This window comes from Pygocentrus nattereri, chromosome 1, assembly GCF_015220715.1.
Source record: "Pygocentrus nattereri isolate fPygNat1 chromosome 1, fPygNat1.pri, whole genome shotgun sequence".
In the NCBI taxonomy this organism is placed as follows: Eukaryota; Metazoa; Chordata; class Actinopteri; order Characiformes; family Serrasalmidae; genus Pygocentrus; species Pygocentrus nattereri.
The window spans coordinates 4,737,627-4,751,077 of record NC_051211.1 but is presented as its reverse complement, the minus strand read 5'-3'; the positions used below and the strand labels follow the sequence as shown (position 1 = coordinate 4,751,077).

The 13,451-nt window shown below is 44.9% G+C and overlaps 1 protein-coding gene across 1 annotated transcript in view; it reads right to left on the bottom strand.

Annotated features, from left to right (window-relative positions):
* Window positions 1-13,451, bottom strand: part of nudcd1 (NudC domain containing 1) — a 48,271-nt gene that overhangs the window by 16,045 nt on the left and 18,775 nt on the right. Inside the window, exons 6-8 of the mRNA XM_017721352.2 lie at window positions 3,734-3,941; window positions 1,905-2,049; window positions 424-549 (exon numbers count right to left, since the gene is read on the bottom strand). Of these exons, the coding sequence (XP_017576841.1) occupies window positions 424-549; window positions 1,905-2,049; window positions 3,734-3,941 (479 nt within the window). The remainder of the gene's footprint in view (window positions 1-423; window positions 550-1,904; window positions 2,050-3,733; window positions 3,942-13,451) is intronic.

Below are 13,451 nucleotides of genomic sequence, written 5' to 3'. Positions count from 1 at the left end.
TTCATACTATGGGATACATCTCATTAGCTGAGATTGTGCTGAATATGAGGATATATCATGCTTAATGCTCAGCATCCAATCCAAAGTCACCATCATCAGGCAAGGCATAAAGGTAAGCAAAGGCAGAAGGGTCTTCATGTAGGCCTGAGAGGTTCAAGGTGCAACACAACAAGAAATGAGATTGGAATTCCTCACATTTGCCCGCCGAATGCTCATCATGTCACACTCAGCCAAGAGCATTTACAGTTGCTCACAGTGCTCGCGAACGGATAAAAGGATTCTCTTTATTAGGAAAGTTTTAACAACTATTTTTTGTTTTCTTCCAGTAGCTTTAACCAAGGTTTATTCGAGTGCCTTGGAAGACCAAGCATAGCGCAGCAGTTCACTGACCAAAGCGTGTGAGAGGTACATGCGTTGTCTTACCACATGGGTGGGCTTCAGGGTGGCTCCGTCAAATCGCATTAGCGTCGAACTGTCCTCTGGAAAGCCATCACAATCCTCCAGCTCCTGAGCATTACACGGGGGCTTGTCTTTCTCCGGGTTAGGATTCTAAAAAGACAATATAGCACATGGGGTGAAGTATTAAAAGGAAAAGTAATCCAGAGAGAAACGGGTGCAGGAGAAAATATTACTGTATAAACAAACAGGATCCAGACAGGGCTGCCTACTACACTTGACAGGAAAGCTGGAGACTTTGCATCTCAAATAACCAACATTAGGAAGTCCAGCATGTTGAATGGAGCAGTGGAAGACTTTATGAATATCCAGAATGCCTGATCTTTAAAACATTGTAGCCAAAGACATTAAACAAACAATATAACAATGCCTTTCAGTGTCTATTACACATTTTCAATATGCACTGTGTAAGTAATTCCTGAATAAAATGATCTACTAGTTATTTATTACTTGCCCTGCGATGGACTTGTGACCTGTCCAGGGTGTTTCCTGCCCTCTGCCCAGTGAGCACTGGGATAGACTCCAGCACCCCCCCATGGCCCAGGAGGACAAGTGGCTTAGATATTAAGTGATTGAGCAATTACCAGAGTCGGTTTATGAGGAGCCTGGCCACTTCCTATTTCCCCTATTATATCAAAAACAGCAGAGGGCATCCGTGAGCGAGTGCTCAATGAAGGGGAGTGAATGGAGCTCAAAAGCTAAAAACAAAGAGTTAAAATAGTTTCAAATCACTCGCCCAGAACTATCCTTTCATTTTAGACAGTAAAAGGACGTAAATCACTAAAATAGCAGAGAAATCTTACCTGTATGTTTCCTTTTTCTACAGTTAACGGGTTTTGGGCAGCAGAACGCTGGCATTGCTGCTACCGAGTGCTGATTGGTTGGCAAGCGAAGCAGCTCACTGGCTGTTCACGCTCACTGGCGTCATGGACATACATGAGGCGCCGTTTTAAAGTCCTATAACGAGTTTAAAAGCTTTTAAAAATTTAACAGCAGTGTTAAAATGTTTTATGCTGCTCATTCGTCAGGAAATAAATATATTCTTTTACATTAAAAATGTTTCAGCACTTATAAACTGTTTTTGCTCAGACGCTCCATCTAAACCCAGGATGGTTTGTTATAGGAGGCTAATGTTATATTAGCGTAAAGTCCAGCTTATTGATGACGCCACACTGGGGCATGTTTAGGGAACAAAGACAATGGGCAAATAATACATCAAAATATTGAAAAATGTATTATTCAACACATTAATTGTCTGTTTACTTTAATACTTTCTATGTGCCCCCCCTCCCCATAATATTCTGGCCATGCCACCTGTGTATCTACACAGAGCCTGTGTTTAAATCAGTAGAGCAGGATTACTGATGGGCCCTGGGCTGTTGTGACTGATGAGGGAGGATGAGGATGAAGACAGGCAGACAACGAGAGGGAAACAACATCACACCAACCAGTTCTTCAGCAGTGAGGTGAGCGAGTCTGAGGTGGAGCTGTGCTGCCTGCTCCTCGTTCATGATGTACTCCCCCTTCCTGTCGCCCAGCACCAGCTCACTCCACAGCGGACCCTCGCTGCGCTTCTGCAGGCTCACCTCCAGGCTGGACACATACATTACAGTCATTCCCAGCGGACACATGCATCGATGTATGCATGCGTATATGATGTACACGTGCAAAAACATTAAATTCTGGAAACAATGAGCTTTAGGGGCAGTCGTGGGCTGGAGGTTAGGGATCTGGCCCTTTGACCGGAAGGTCGCGGTTCGATCCCCAGGGCCGACAGTCCATGACTGAGGTGTCCTTGAGCAAGACACCTAACCCCCAACTGCTCCCCGGGCGCTGTGGATAGGGCTGCCCACCACTCCGGGCAAGTGTGCTCACTGCCCCCTAGTGTGTGTGTATTCACTAGTGTGTATGTGGTGTTTCACTTCACAGATGGATTAAATGCGGAGGTGGAATTTCCCCGATTGTGGGATCAAAAAATTATCACTTAACTTCAATCACCAACGTTCTTACAAAGAAATTTCTTCTTCAAACCAACTTGTGCAGTTTTCCCGAAGATTCTGACACTGACCATGTTTTCGTGTTTGGGATTTGTTCTCAGGTAAGAACAGAACCTACTCACACTCAAGAGCTCAAAGGTGAGAACAGTTCTGTGCTTTAAGAACATGTGACGAATCTGATGTAGACTTTTTCTTAGAACCTTTTGCAAGAACACGTTTAGAAACAAACTTAGGATGATACTGGTGAACGAGGCCCAGTGTTTTAAATATGTAAACCAGCTTAGGCACAGCTAAAGTAATAAAATGATAAGAACAAAGCCAAAATATAACTGCTGTGGAACTTCTCGGCCTTCAAGCTGTAGATCCAAATCTATGTGCCTTTCAAATTACAATGGAGCAGAATCTGGAGGATGAGATGGTTTGCTGTGGAATAGTGGTTGATAAGCTGAGAGGAGATGTCAGGACTGGAAGGAATGGAGAGGTGAATCAAATGAATAATGCATGAAAGAATCCATAAACTACCTCTACTTTTATCAGTACGACTCAGTCACTCTGGTATGTAGTAATAAAGTTGAAATAACCGGTGTAGTGGTTACAAGCAGAGTTGATCACTGTAATGGTCTTCCTACTGCACTTCCTAAGAAAACTATACATCCTTCACAACTCGTACAAAATGCATCAGCATCCTAACAGAAACAACAGAGAGAGATCAGATCAGTCCTGCTTTAAAAGAGCTGCACTGGCTGCCTTCATCACTCAGAATAGAGTTTAAAGCTCTGATACTAGTTTTTAAAGCTCTAAATGTCCTTAAAGCTCCGCTTTACATCACAGAGTGTCTGTCTGTCTAAGTTCCAGCAAGTAATCTTAGATCTGCAGTTGCTGACCTTCTGAACAACTTCTGTAAAACACAGAGAACACAGAGAGGCTCTTTCAGTTACTCTGCTTCTAAACTGTGGAGCTCAGTTCACCTTTCATTAGACGGTCGAGCTCAGCGCTCACTTTTAAGAAGCATCTAAAAACGTCTCTCAGCTTTGAACTAAAACTCTACGTCTCCTGGTTTTTATCTTTTAATCTGATCTGTATCTTTTTCTTCTGATTCTAAATAAATACTAGTGATTTCTTCTATAACTGTTATATCACCTGTCTGTGAAGCACTTTGAGCTGCCACCAGCATGAAAAGTGCTATAGAAATAAAATTATTACTATTATTATTATTACTATTATTATAACAGTAGAACAGTAAATGGTTAGCAGTCATGAGATCTCAAGATGCATCTCACCTCTTGTCATCTTTAATGGTCCAGACACTGGCCTCAGGGTCCACTGGGGCAAAGAGCTGACCCTTCAGCAGGGGCGCGTAGTCCCGCACGCCAACACACAAGCAGTCCACCGAGAGTTTGAAGCGTATGTCGTCTTTCGTGGTGCCCTCTGGCAAACGGACACACACTGTGACGTCCTCCTCTGTCTGCTGCCAGAAGTAGATCGGTTCTACAAACAGAACACAGAACAATCAGCCTGTGAAACTGTGTCTCAGGAGACCTGCTGTAGTTACACTGCACTGCTGAAACTGTCAAACATAACAGGACGGCACCTAAAGCCCTTTTTAAGGCAGACAAAACTTTTCAGTGTTTCTTTTTTCTTTTTCATTTGTGAATAAAACTTTGCCCCAACAAAAATGTAGACAGACAGTATTGTGCAAAAGTCCCAAACACACATTTTCAAAATCTATTTATTTGTGTAGTTTGTGTTTATTTGCTGAGAAAAGTGTTAATATTTGAATAAACAAAATGTATAGAATATATATATATATATATATATATATATATATATATATATAAATAAAAATAGTGATTTTCTGGGTGTTAGTGTGTTTGTTTACCCATTTCCAAGCCTCTTCTCGAGGAAGCCCAGTATTAAACTATAATATAATATTATCCTTTTATCACAATAATGATAAATATCGTCATACTGGCCCAGCTCTAGTTTTATGTACCAAAAATGGTCTAAATCCCTTAAAATGAAGCTGGCTGCTTTTGTTACTGTGACTTTAAGACTGATGTATGTAAACGGGCTCTGTTATGATTGGCTTCATTGTACTGTGCCTCATTTAAAAAGCCCTCAGAAGTGAAACACTGCTTAGAAAGTGAAATGAATGGGCGGAGCTAAGTTACTACAGGCTGAACAGGTGGATGTATAAACAATCAGTTCAAAACAGGCTGGTTTCGCAGCTTAGCGTCCTCATACGGACTGGAGTGAGGACTAAACGGCATTTCTAAAACTTTACTACTTCAAACCAAATCTTTCCTTAAAATCAACTGCTCTTTACAGAAGAATCTAACTACTGCTATTTAAATACTGCTGGATTGCTATCCAATCAACTATTTACAGACAATTATAAAAAACACAAATCTCATGTGCATATTAACGTCATCTTTCACATCACAGTCTTAAGCTCAGACATGAAGCAGCTGATTGAATTTTATGTTGAACTCAGATTGAAATATAAAGACTTGGTGTCACTTCTCCAAATCAAACATGATTCTGCTGTTCGTGACGCAAACTGAGGCCGAGATCGAGTTTCCTCAGACAGTAAAAGCTACATTGACAGAAATCACAGAGAATAAACTCAAACTCAATAAACGTATGTTAGCTGTGCTAAAAACAAAGCTCAAATGTAGGCAGTGTCATTGGGCACCTCTAAAAGAGCATATATTTTGCATATATTTTGAGAGAACACATTTGCGAAGGAATGCATTTTTTGCGAGGGAACGCAGTGTCATTAACTTTTTAATCCACGGCCCCTTAGGGGCTCCACACAACACTGACTCACTGACACGCTGCATTAAACTTGTTTAATAGGACCCAGTAAGCTGTACGGATGCTTTGTAGTGACTGTTTCTAGCCGTTTTTGGTTTATTTATTTAGACGCATCTTGGTGTCTTCAAGTCTGATAAGAACCGTGAACAATTCATTAAAATACAGGCATCAGACTTGAAGTGATTCCACTTTCATTCAAAAAAACTTGTTGTGAAAAGGCCTTGACTCTGCAGTTTATACAGTTACAGTGCCTGTTGTTTACAGCCTCTCTAGAATTGGTCTAAATCTGTATTCTTACGATCAATCAGCTATTCAGTGTTTCATATACTTCCAGGAAAGTATCTAAATGCAAATTTTCATGGTCGCTTGATCAATATTACATCATATTGCGCACCCATAGCTGTCAGACAAAGACAGGGACATTGTCTCAGCAGATCCCTCTAGTTTGATGGATTACAGCCTCGTGGGGACTGACAAAAGACTCCACTGTGAACCTTCACCTTGGGAATGCACATTAACCCCCACGCTGCCCCTTTGATATTCCTTTGTGAAGCATAATGAACACATTCCTGTATGATCTTTCCAGTTCTCTCTCCCTCTCTCCATCTCTCCATCTCTCCATCTCTCCCTCCCTCCCTCCGTCTCTCCCTCTCCATCCGTCCGTCTCCCTCTCCCTCCCTCCGTCTCCCCTCTCCCTCCGTGTCCCCCTCCCTCTGTCCGTCTCTCCCTCCCTCAGTTTCCCTCCGTCCGTCCGTCTCTCGTCCGTATCTCTCCGTCCGTCCCCCTCTCCCTCCTTCCGTGTCCCCCTCCCTCGGTCCGTCTCTCCCTCCCTCAGTCTCCCTCTCTCCGTCTCTCCCTCCGTCCGTATCTCTCCGTCCGTCCGTCTCCCTCTCCCTCCCTCCGTCCGTCCGTCTCTCCCTCCCTCAGTCTCCCTCTCTCCGTCTCTCCCTCCTTCCGTCCGTCTCTCTCTCCCTCCTTCCGTCCGTCTCCATCTCCCTCCCTCCCTCTGGCCGTCTCTCCCTCTCCGTCCGTCCGTCTCCCTCTCCCTCCCTCCGTCTCCCCTCTCCCTCCCTCCGTCTCCCCTCTCCCTCCGTGTCCCCCTCCCACTGTCCGTCTCTCCCTCCCTCAGTTTCCCTCCGTCCGTCCGTCTCTCGTCCGTATCTCTCCGTCCGTCCCCCTCTCCCTCCCTCCGTGTCCCCCTCCCTCTGTCCGTCTCTCCCTCCCTCAGTTTCCCTCTCTCCGTCTCTCCCTCCGTCCGTATCTCTCCGTCCGTCCCCCTCTCCCTCCTTCCGTGTCCCCCTCCCTCGGTCCGTCTCTCCCTCCCTCAGTCTCCCTCTCTCCGTCTCTCCCTCCGTCCGTATCTCTCCGTCCGTCCGTCTCCCTCTCCCTCCCTCCGTCCGTCCGTCTCTCCCTCCCTCAGTCTCCCTCTCTCCGTCTCTCCCTCCTTCCGTCCGTCTCTCTCTCCCTCCTTCCGTCCGTCTCCATCTCCCTCCCTCCCTCTGGCCGTCTCTCCCTCTCCGTCCGTCCGTCTCCCTCTCCCTCCCTCCGTCTCCCCTCTCCCTCCCTCCGTCTCCCCTCTCCCTCCCTCCGTCTCCCCTCTCCCTCCGTGTCCCCCTCCCACTGTCCGTCTCTCCCTCCCTCAGTTTCCCTCCGTCCGTCCGTCTCTCGTCCGTATCTCTCCGTCCGTCCCCCTCTCCCTCCCTCCGTGTCCCCCTCCCTCTGTCCGTCTCTCCCTCCCTCAGTCTCCCTCTCTCCGTCTCTCCCTCCGTCCGTATCTCTCCGTCCGTCCGTCTCCCTCTCCCTCCCTCCGTCCGTCCGTCTCTCCCTCCCTCAGTCTCCCTCTCTCCGTCTCTCCCTCCTTCCGTCCGTCTCTCCCTCCCTCAGTCTCCCTCTCTCCGTCTCTCCCTCCTTCCGTCCGTCTCTCCCTCCTTCCGTCCGTCTCCATCTCCCTCCCTCCCCCTCCCTCTGGCCGTCTCTCCCTCCCTCCGTCTCTCCCTCCATCCATCTCTTCCTCCCTCTCTCTATCTGACTCTCTCACACACACACACACACACACACACAATTCTTTTTCTTTTCATTTGTTCCAAGAGTGGTCCTGGCAGATCCACCATCTCACATCTGTTTCATTCAATTCAAACCTCGTTACATGTTCACCTTTAATCCTGGCTAACACAGTGAGTTCTGACCACGAACCAGTATCTTCTCACAACAGCTGAGCTAAAATTCAGCCTTCAGATTCCTCTTCACTGAATGGCTCTTATTCGTCAAGCTGCATAGCAATGCGTGTAGATCGGAGTAGCAAAACTACTCCACGTCTGATTCATGGAACAGCTGTAGAACACTGACTTGAGCGCATCTCTTGAATCGTCTTCAGCTGTGTGAAAATGAGCATCTGCCCCGAGTCCATTGTTCACACGTAACAGGGGTGCACAACTCCGGTCCTGGAGGGCTGGCGTCCAGCACAGACTGGAGGTTTCCCACTTAAACACACCCACTAAACCTGCAATTTGGTGTGTCTTAGTAGACAGATCACCAAACTGTGCTGGACACCAGCCCTCTAGGACCAGAGGTGTGCACCCCTGATATATCACCCTCATACACAGCGGGGTCTAAAAGTCTGAGACCACTTGTGAAAATACTTTTTTTTTTTTTTTTTTATTTCTCCACAATTTTCTCATCTCCAATTTCACCTGTTAGTTAGGGCTCCCCCATCACACAATACTATCAACTCTCCAAGGGCGAACGCCAACACAGGAAGCACCACCGCATCTTTTCGAACTGCCACTCACGCCACGTCATTGGACAGCTGAACGCGCTCGGAGGAAAGTACCAACTGCCAGATCAGCTAACAGACGCCTGCATAAGTGTTATTTGCAGTCACTTTTTTGTTGTTGTTGTTTATATACAACCCCAATTCCAGTGAAGTTGGGACGGTGTGTAAAGCAAACACAGAGTACGATGATCTGCAAATCCTTTTCAACCTACATTCAACTGAATCCACTACAAAGACGAGATATTTAATGTTCAAACGGATAAACTTTAAAATATTCAAATATTCACTCATTTTGAATTTGATGCCTGCGACACGTTCCAAAGAAGTTGGGACAGGGGCAACAAAAGACTGGGAAAGTTGAGGAATGCTCAAAAAACACCTGTTTGGAACGTTCCACAGGTGAACAGGTTAATTGGAAACAGGTGAGTGTCATGATTGGGTATAAAGGGAGCATCCCTGAAAGGCTCAGTCGTTCACAAGCGAGGACGGGCGAGGTTCACCACTTAGTGAACAACTGCGTGAGCAAATAGTCCAACAGTTTAAGAACAACGTTTCTCAACGTGCAACTGCAAGGAATTTAGGGATTCCATCTTCTACAGTCCATAATATCAAAAGATTCAGAGAATCTGGAGAATTCTCTGCAGGTAAGCAGCAAGGCAGAAAACCAACATTGAATGCCCGTGACCTTCGACCCCTCAGGTGGCACTGGATTAAAAACCCACATCATTCTGTAACGGATATTCCCACATGGGCTCAGGACACTTCAGAAAACCACTGTCAGTGAACTCAGTTCGTCGCTCCTTCTACACGTGCAAGTTAAAACTCTGCCATGCAAAGCGAAGCCAGATATCAACAACACCCAGAAACGCCACCGGCTTCTCTGGGCCGAGCTCATCTGAGATGGACTGACGCAAAGTGGAAAAGTGTCCTGTGGTCTGACGCGTCCACATTTCACACTGTTTTTGGAAATCATGGACGTCGTGTCCTCCAGGCCAAAGAGGAAAAGGACTATCCGGATTGTTTTCAGCGCAAAGTTCAAAAGCCAGCATCTCTGATGGTGTGGGGGGTGTTAGTGCCCATGGCAGGGATAACCTGCACATCTGTGAAGGCACCATTAATGCTGAAAGGTACATCCAGGTTTTGGAGCAACATCTGCTGCCATCCAAGCAGCGTCTTTTTCAGGGACGTCCTGCTTATTTCAGCAAGACGATGCCGAGCCACATTCTGCACGTGTTACAACAGCGTGGCTTCGTAGTAAAAGAGTGCGGGTACTAGACTGACCTGCCTGCAGTCCAGACCGTCTCCCATTGAAAATGTGTGGCGCATTATGAAGCGGAGACCCCGGACTGCTGAGCAGCTGAAGCTGTACATCAAGCAGGAATGGGAAAGAATTCCACCTACAAAGCTTCAACAATCAGTGTCCTCAGTTCCCAAACGCTTATTGAGTGTTGTTAAAAGGAAAGGTGATGTAACACAGTGGGAAACTGTCCCAACTTCTTTGGAACGTGTTGCAGGCATCAAAATCAAAATGAGTGAATATTTGCAAAAAACAATAAAGTTTATCCGTTTGAACATTAAATATCTCGTCTTTGTAGTGTATTCAATTGAATAGAGGTTGAAAAGGATTTGCAAATCATCGTATTCTGTTTTTATTTGTTTTACACAATATCCCAACTTAAAAACACCCCATCCTAAAAATTCTGATAAATTAACTTCACAACAAGCCATTTTTCAGCCTATTAAAACATGTGCAGTCCAGCCAGATGCAAGATCAGTCACAGACATGCGTCAAAGACAAACGTGACCAGTAACAGTACTTGTGGTGAAGTTTAAGATTAAGTGACCCTTATTAGTCCCACAACGGGGAAATTTCACCTCCACATTTAACCCATCCATGCAGTGAAACACCACATACACTCTAGTGAGCACACACACACTAGGGGGCAGTGAGCACACTTGCCCAGAGCAGTGGGCAGCCCAATCCGCAGCGCCCGGGGAGCAGTTGGGGGTGAGGTGTCTTGCTCAAGGACACCTCAGTCATGTGCTGTCAGCTCTGGGGATCGAACCGGCGACCTTCCGGTCACAAGGCTGGATCCCTAACCTCCAGCCCATGACTGCCCCACAAGGAGCACACATGGCTCGTACCGAGTTGATCCGAACTGACCGGACACAACTTTAATGAGCACAATCCTGATGCTGCCTCAAGGACATCCAGAAGATCCCTGTCTAAACTTGAGGAAACATCACGGAGATCAGACTGGCGCCACTTCCTTCGCAACTTTGGCACTTCTTCTGGATCATGCAGATGACAGCAGATCATTATGTGGAAACAGTGGAGGTGGAGGTGTGCATTTAACTAGGGACTGTATAACAGAACAGGAGAAAAAAAAAAAAAAAAAAAAAAAAAGTAAGAGTAAGAGAGAAAGAAATGGAGTGAAAAAGACCGAGAGGGCTGATTCACACACACCTACATTTCATAATTTCTGGCAAAACCTTATTACTGAAATTGGAGCAATTTTCCCACGGCGAACTCTCAGATGAGCAAGCTGTGAATGTGACCCATGGGAACAGCCGCGGCTTCATTATTCTCTTTTGTTGTTGATCTAGTCAAGCGAGGTCTGAATGAGATAATGAGAAGGAGTGAGGTCGGCGTGATATCTGCGATACGGTGCACGTATGCATATATAGGCGTCCACATCCACAGCGCACCTCTATCAATCTCTCACCTCCTGTCTATCTTGTATGCATCACAGCTATTCAAACCCTGCTTTCCTTCATCTCTCTCGCCCTCGCTCTGCTCCCCATGGGTTCCTGCAAATGAGCATCCTTCCTTGCAGTGAGAGTTATCGTGCAGGCGTGTCAGAATTAGCGGTGTTTTGTGATTAGTGTTGCCCCCTCTCGCACAGGGTGCCTAATGCATCCCTAAAGTCTTTTCACAAAGCACCACACAGCTTCATACAACACAAGGATACGGAAAACTGAATGATCCATTAGCTCCCATACGTCAAAGCAAAAAACGTCCATGCGGTGAATAGAAAACAAGAGTTGTCCTTAATTTTCCGGTCTTGGAGGGAAAGCTATCCATGCCCTAACCAGCGGATGTGGACTGCAACCAATACATTTAGGCCTAAAAAAAAATTAAGTGGTTTGTTTCTGTGGGACGGAAGAATATCACAAATAAATAAATAAATAAATTCAGGTTTTTTGGGTACCAAATTATTGTTGCTCCCTGCAGTGTAGCAGGCATGTAGGCATGCATTGATACATGATCCTCAAGTGTCTGCCGCTGTACTGGGTAAAGTCAGTAGCTCTATCTAACCTAATTCAACCTATTCACCTATTCAACAGGTGCCTACAAATACTGATATTTACAGAAATCAGTGATACACAAGTCAAACACACCGAGTTTGACTGTCATTCTGAAATACAAACCCAGCTTCAAAAGTTGGGACAGTACCTGAGATGCAAAAGTAAATACAGAAAGCAGTAATTTATATATCTACTTTGATCTACTTGATATATTAGACAAGATACTTAATGTTTTATATTATGAACGTCATTGTTTTTGCTGTAAATCTAGGCTCATTCTGAAATTGATGACTAACATGTCTCAAAAAACAGCTGGGACAAGGGCAATTTAAGACTAGGAATATTGTAAAAATGTTCCAAAAACATTTTAACAAGGGTGATTCAAACAAAGATGGGCAAAAAAAGAAACGTCCAGGAAGGGCCAAGTCTTTTATAAGCAGGGATGAGTCGAGGCTCACCACTTTGCCAAAAAATACATCTGCAAAAAATCTGTTTAAGAACATTGTTCCTCATTAAGCATTTACATAGATTTTAGGTATTTTACACTCTATGGCACATAATATCATCAAAGGATTCAGGGAATCCAGAAAAAAAAAAAAAAATCATGGAAATAATGGATGAACAATGGGAACAATGGACAAATGGACAAACTGTTACCAGCATAAAGTTCAAAAGTCAGGTTCTGTCATGGTATAGGGGAGTATTAGTGGGTAACTTCTGTAAAAGCATTGTTACTTCTGAAAGATGAATGCGCATCTTTGAGCAACACATTAGATGCTGTCTTTTTCAGGGATGTTCATGCTTGTTTCAAGTGTAACAAAAGCATGTTTGTATATGTATAAAAGCGATAGAAAACGAAACGGAGTGTGTTATCTCGAAATAGCATCAAGGCCGTGATCTGGTCGCCATAGACCATCAAAGCTGTGATGTTACTGATGATAACACACTCCTCGGGTGCTCTACTGCTTTATACAACAGTTAAATGAATACAGTAAGAAATGAACAAACTGGCCGTGAACGCGGCGTTTAATGTTTTAATGTTCAGTTCCTTCCTCCTAATTATAGCTCCTTAACGAGCAGCTTGGTGCTACGTTAGAGTAACGAGCTCCGCCCACTAGCTGCTCAGCCAGCAGTTCGTTCTCCAGCTCCTAAGACTAAATTCCCAAATTGTCGTCACCACTGAGCAGCTGTTCAGTCCGCAGCTGTGACAGAAGAACGGCTGAACAACCTGGAATCAGCCATAAAGATCTGATCTTCAGAGTCGGACCAAATCAGACTGAGCCGTAAAACTGAGCCAATATCAGGTTCAGCTCAGTTTGGTCAGTTTCTCCAGATCAGTATTAATGTTGTTTTGTTCCAGCCGGTCTGTAAAGCTTCTTACAGCCCGTTTAGTCTGGCGAATGGCATTGGGTTCATTTCTGGCTGATTCCAGGTTGTTCCGACTGTAAAGCTGCTCAGTTGTGACGACAGTTTGGAAATTTTGTGTCGTCTAATCTTCAGAGTCGGACCAAATTGGCTGTCGGTCAAATGTGATCTTAAAAGTGTCCATTTACATATATATAGGGCTCTGTGCTGGGATGATCCCTGGACAATTTGGAGGTGATCACAGAAAGGAGGACACTTAAACTATTATCTAGCCTGGACAAAGCATCACATACCCCTCCAGCAGAGCACCTTCAGCAATAGATTCCTTCAAGTAGCAAGAAACGGTACAGGAGGTCTCTTTGCCAACAGCAATAACCCTGTACAACAGTTAATCACTGTACCAGGAAATCAAATTCTTCGAATAAGCCAGACATCTGTTCGCATTCTTTGAACTTGGTAGCAATGCTGCTACTGCATTGCAGCTAGCTTCCCATATTATTTCTGCACCAGACTGGATACTGTTGATCCTTTTTACTTTAATGCAGTTATTTGGAGGAGGTGTTTATAATTGCTTTACTGTTACTTTTCTTAAAACAAACGAAGTGAATTTTCTCTGATCACTCAGTCCAATTTGGAATGTTTCAAGATTTTACATAAGCAGGCTGAAAGAGGGCTATCTATAGAGTCGCACTGGAAAAATAAAGCTTAAATAAAGGGAGACAATAAAAAAACCC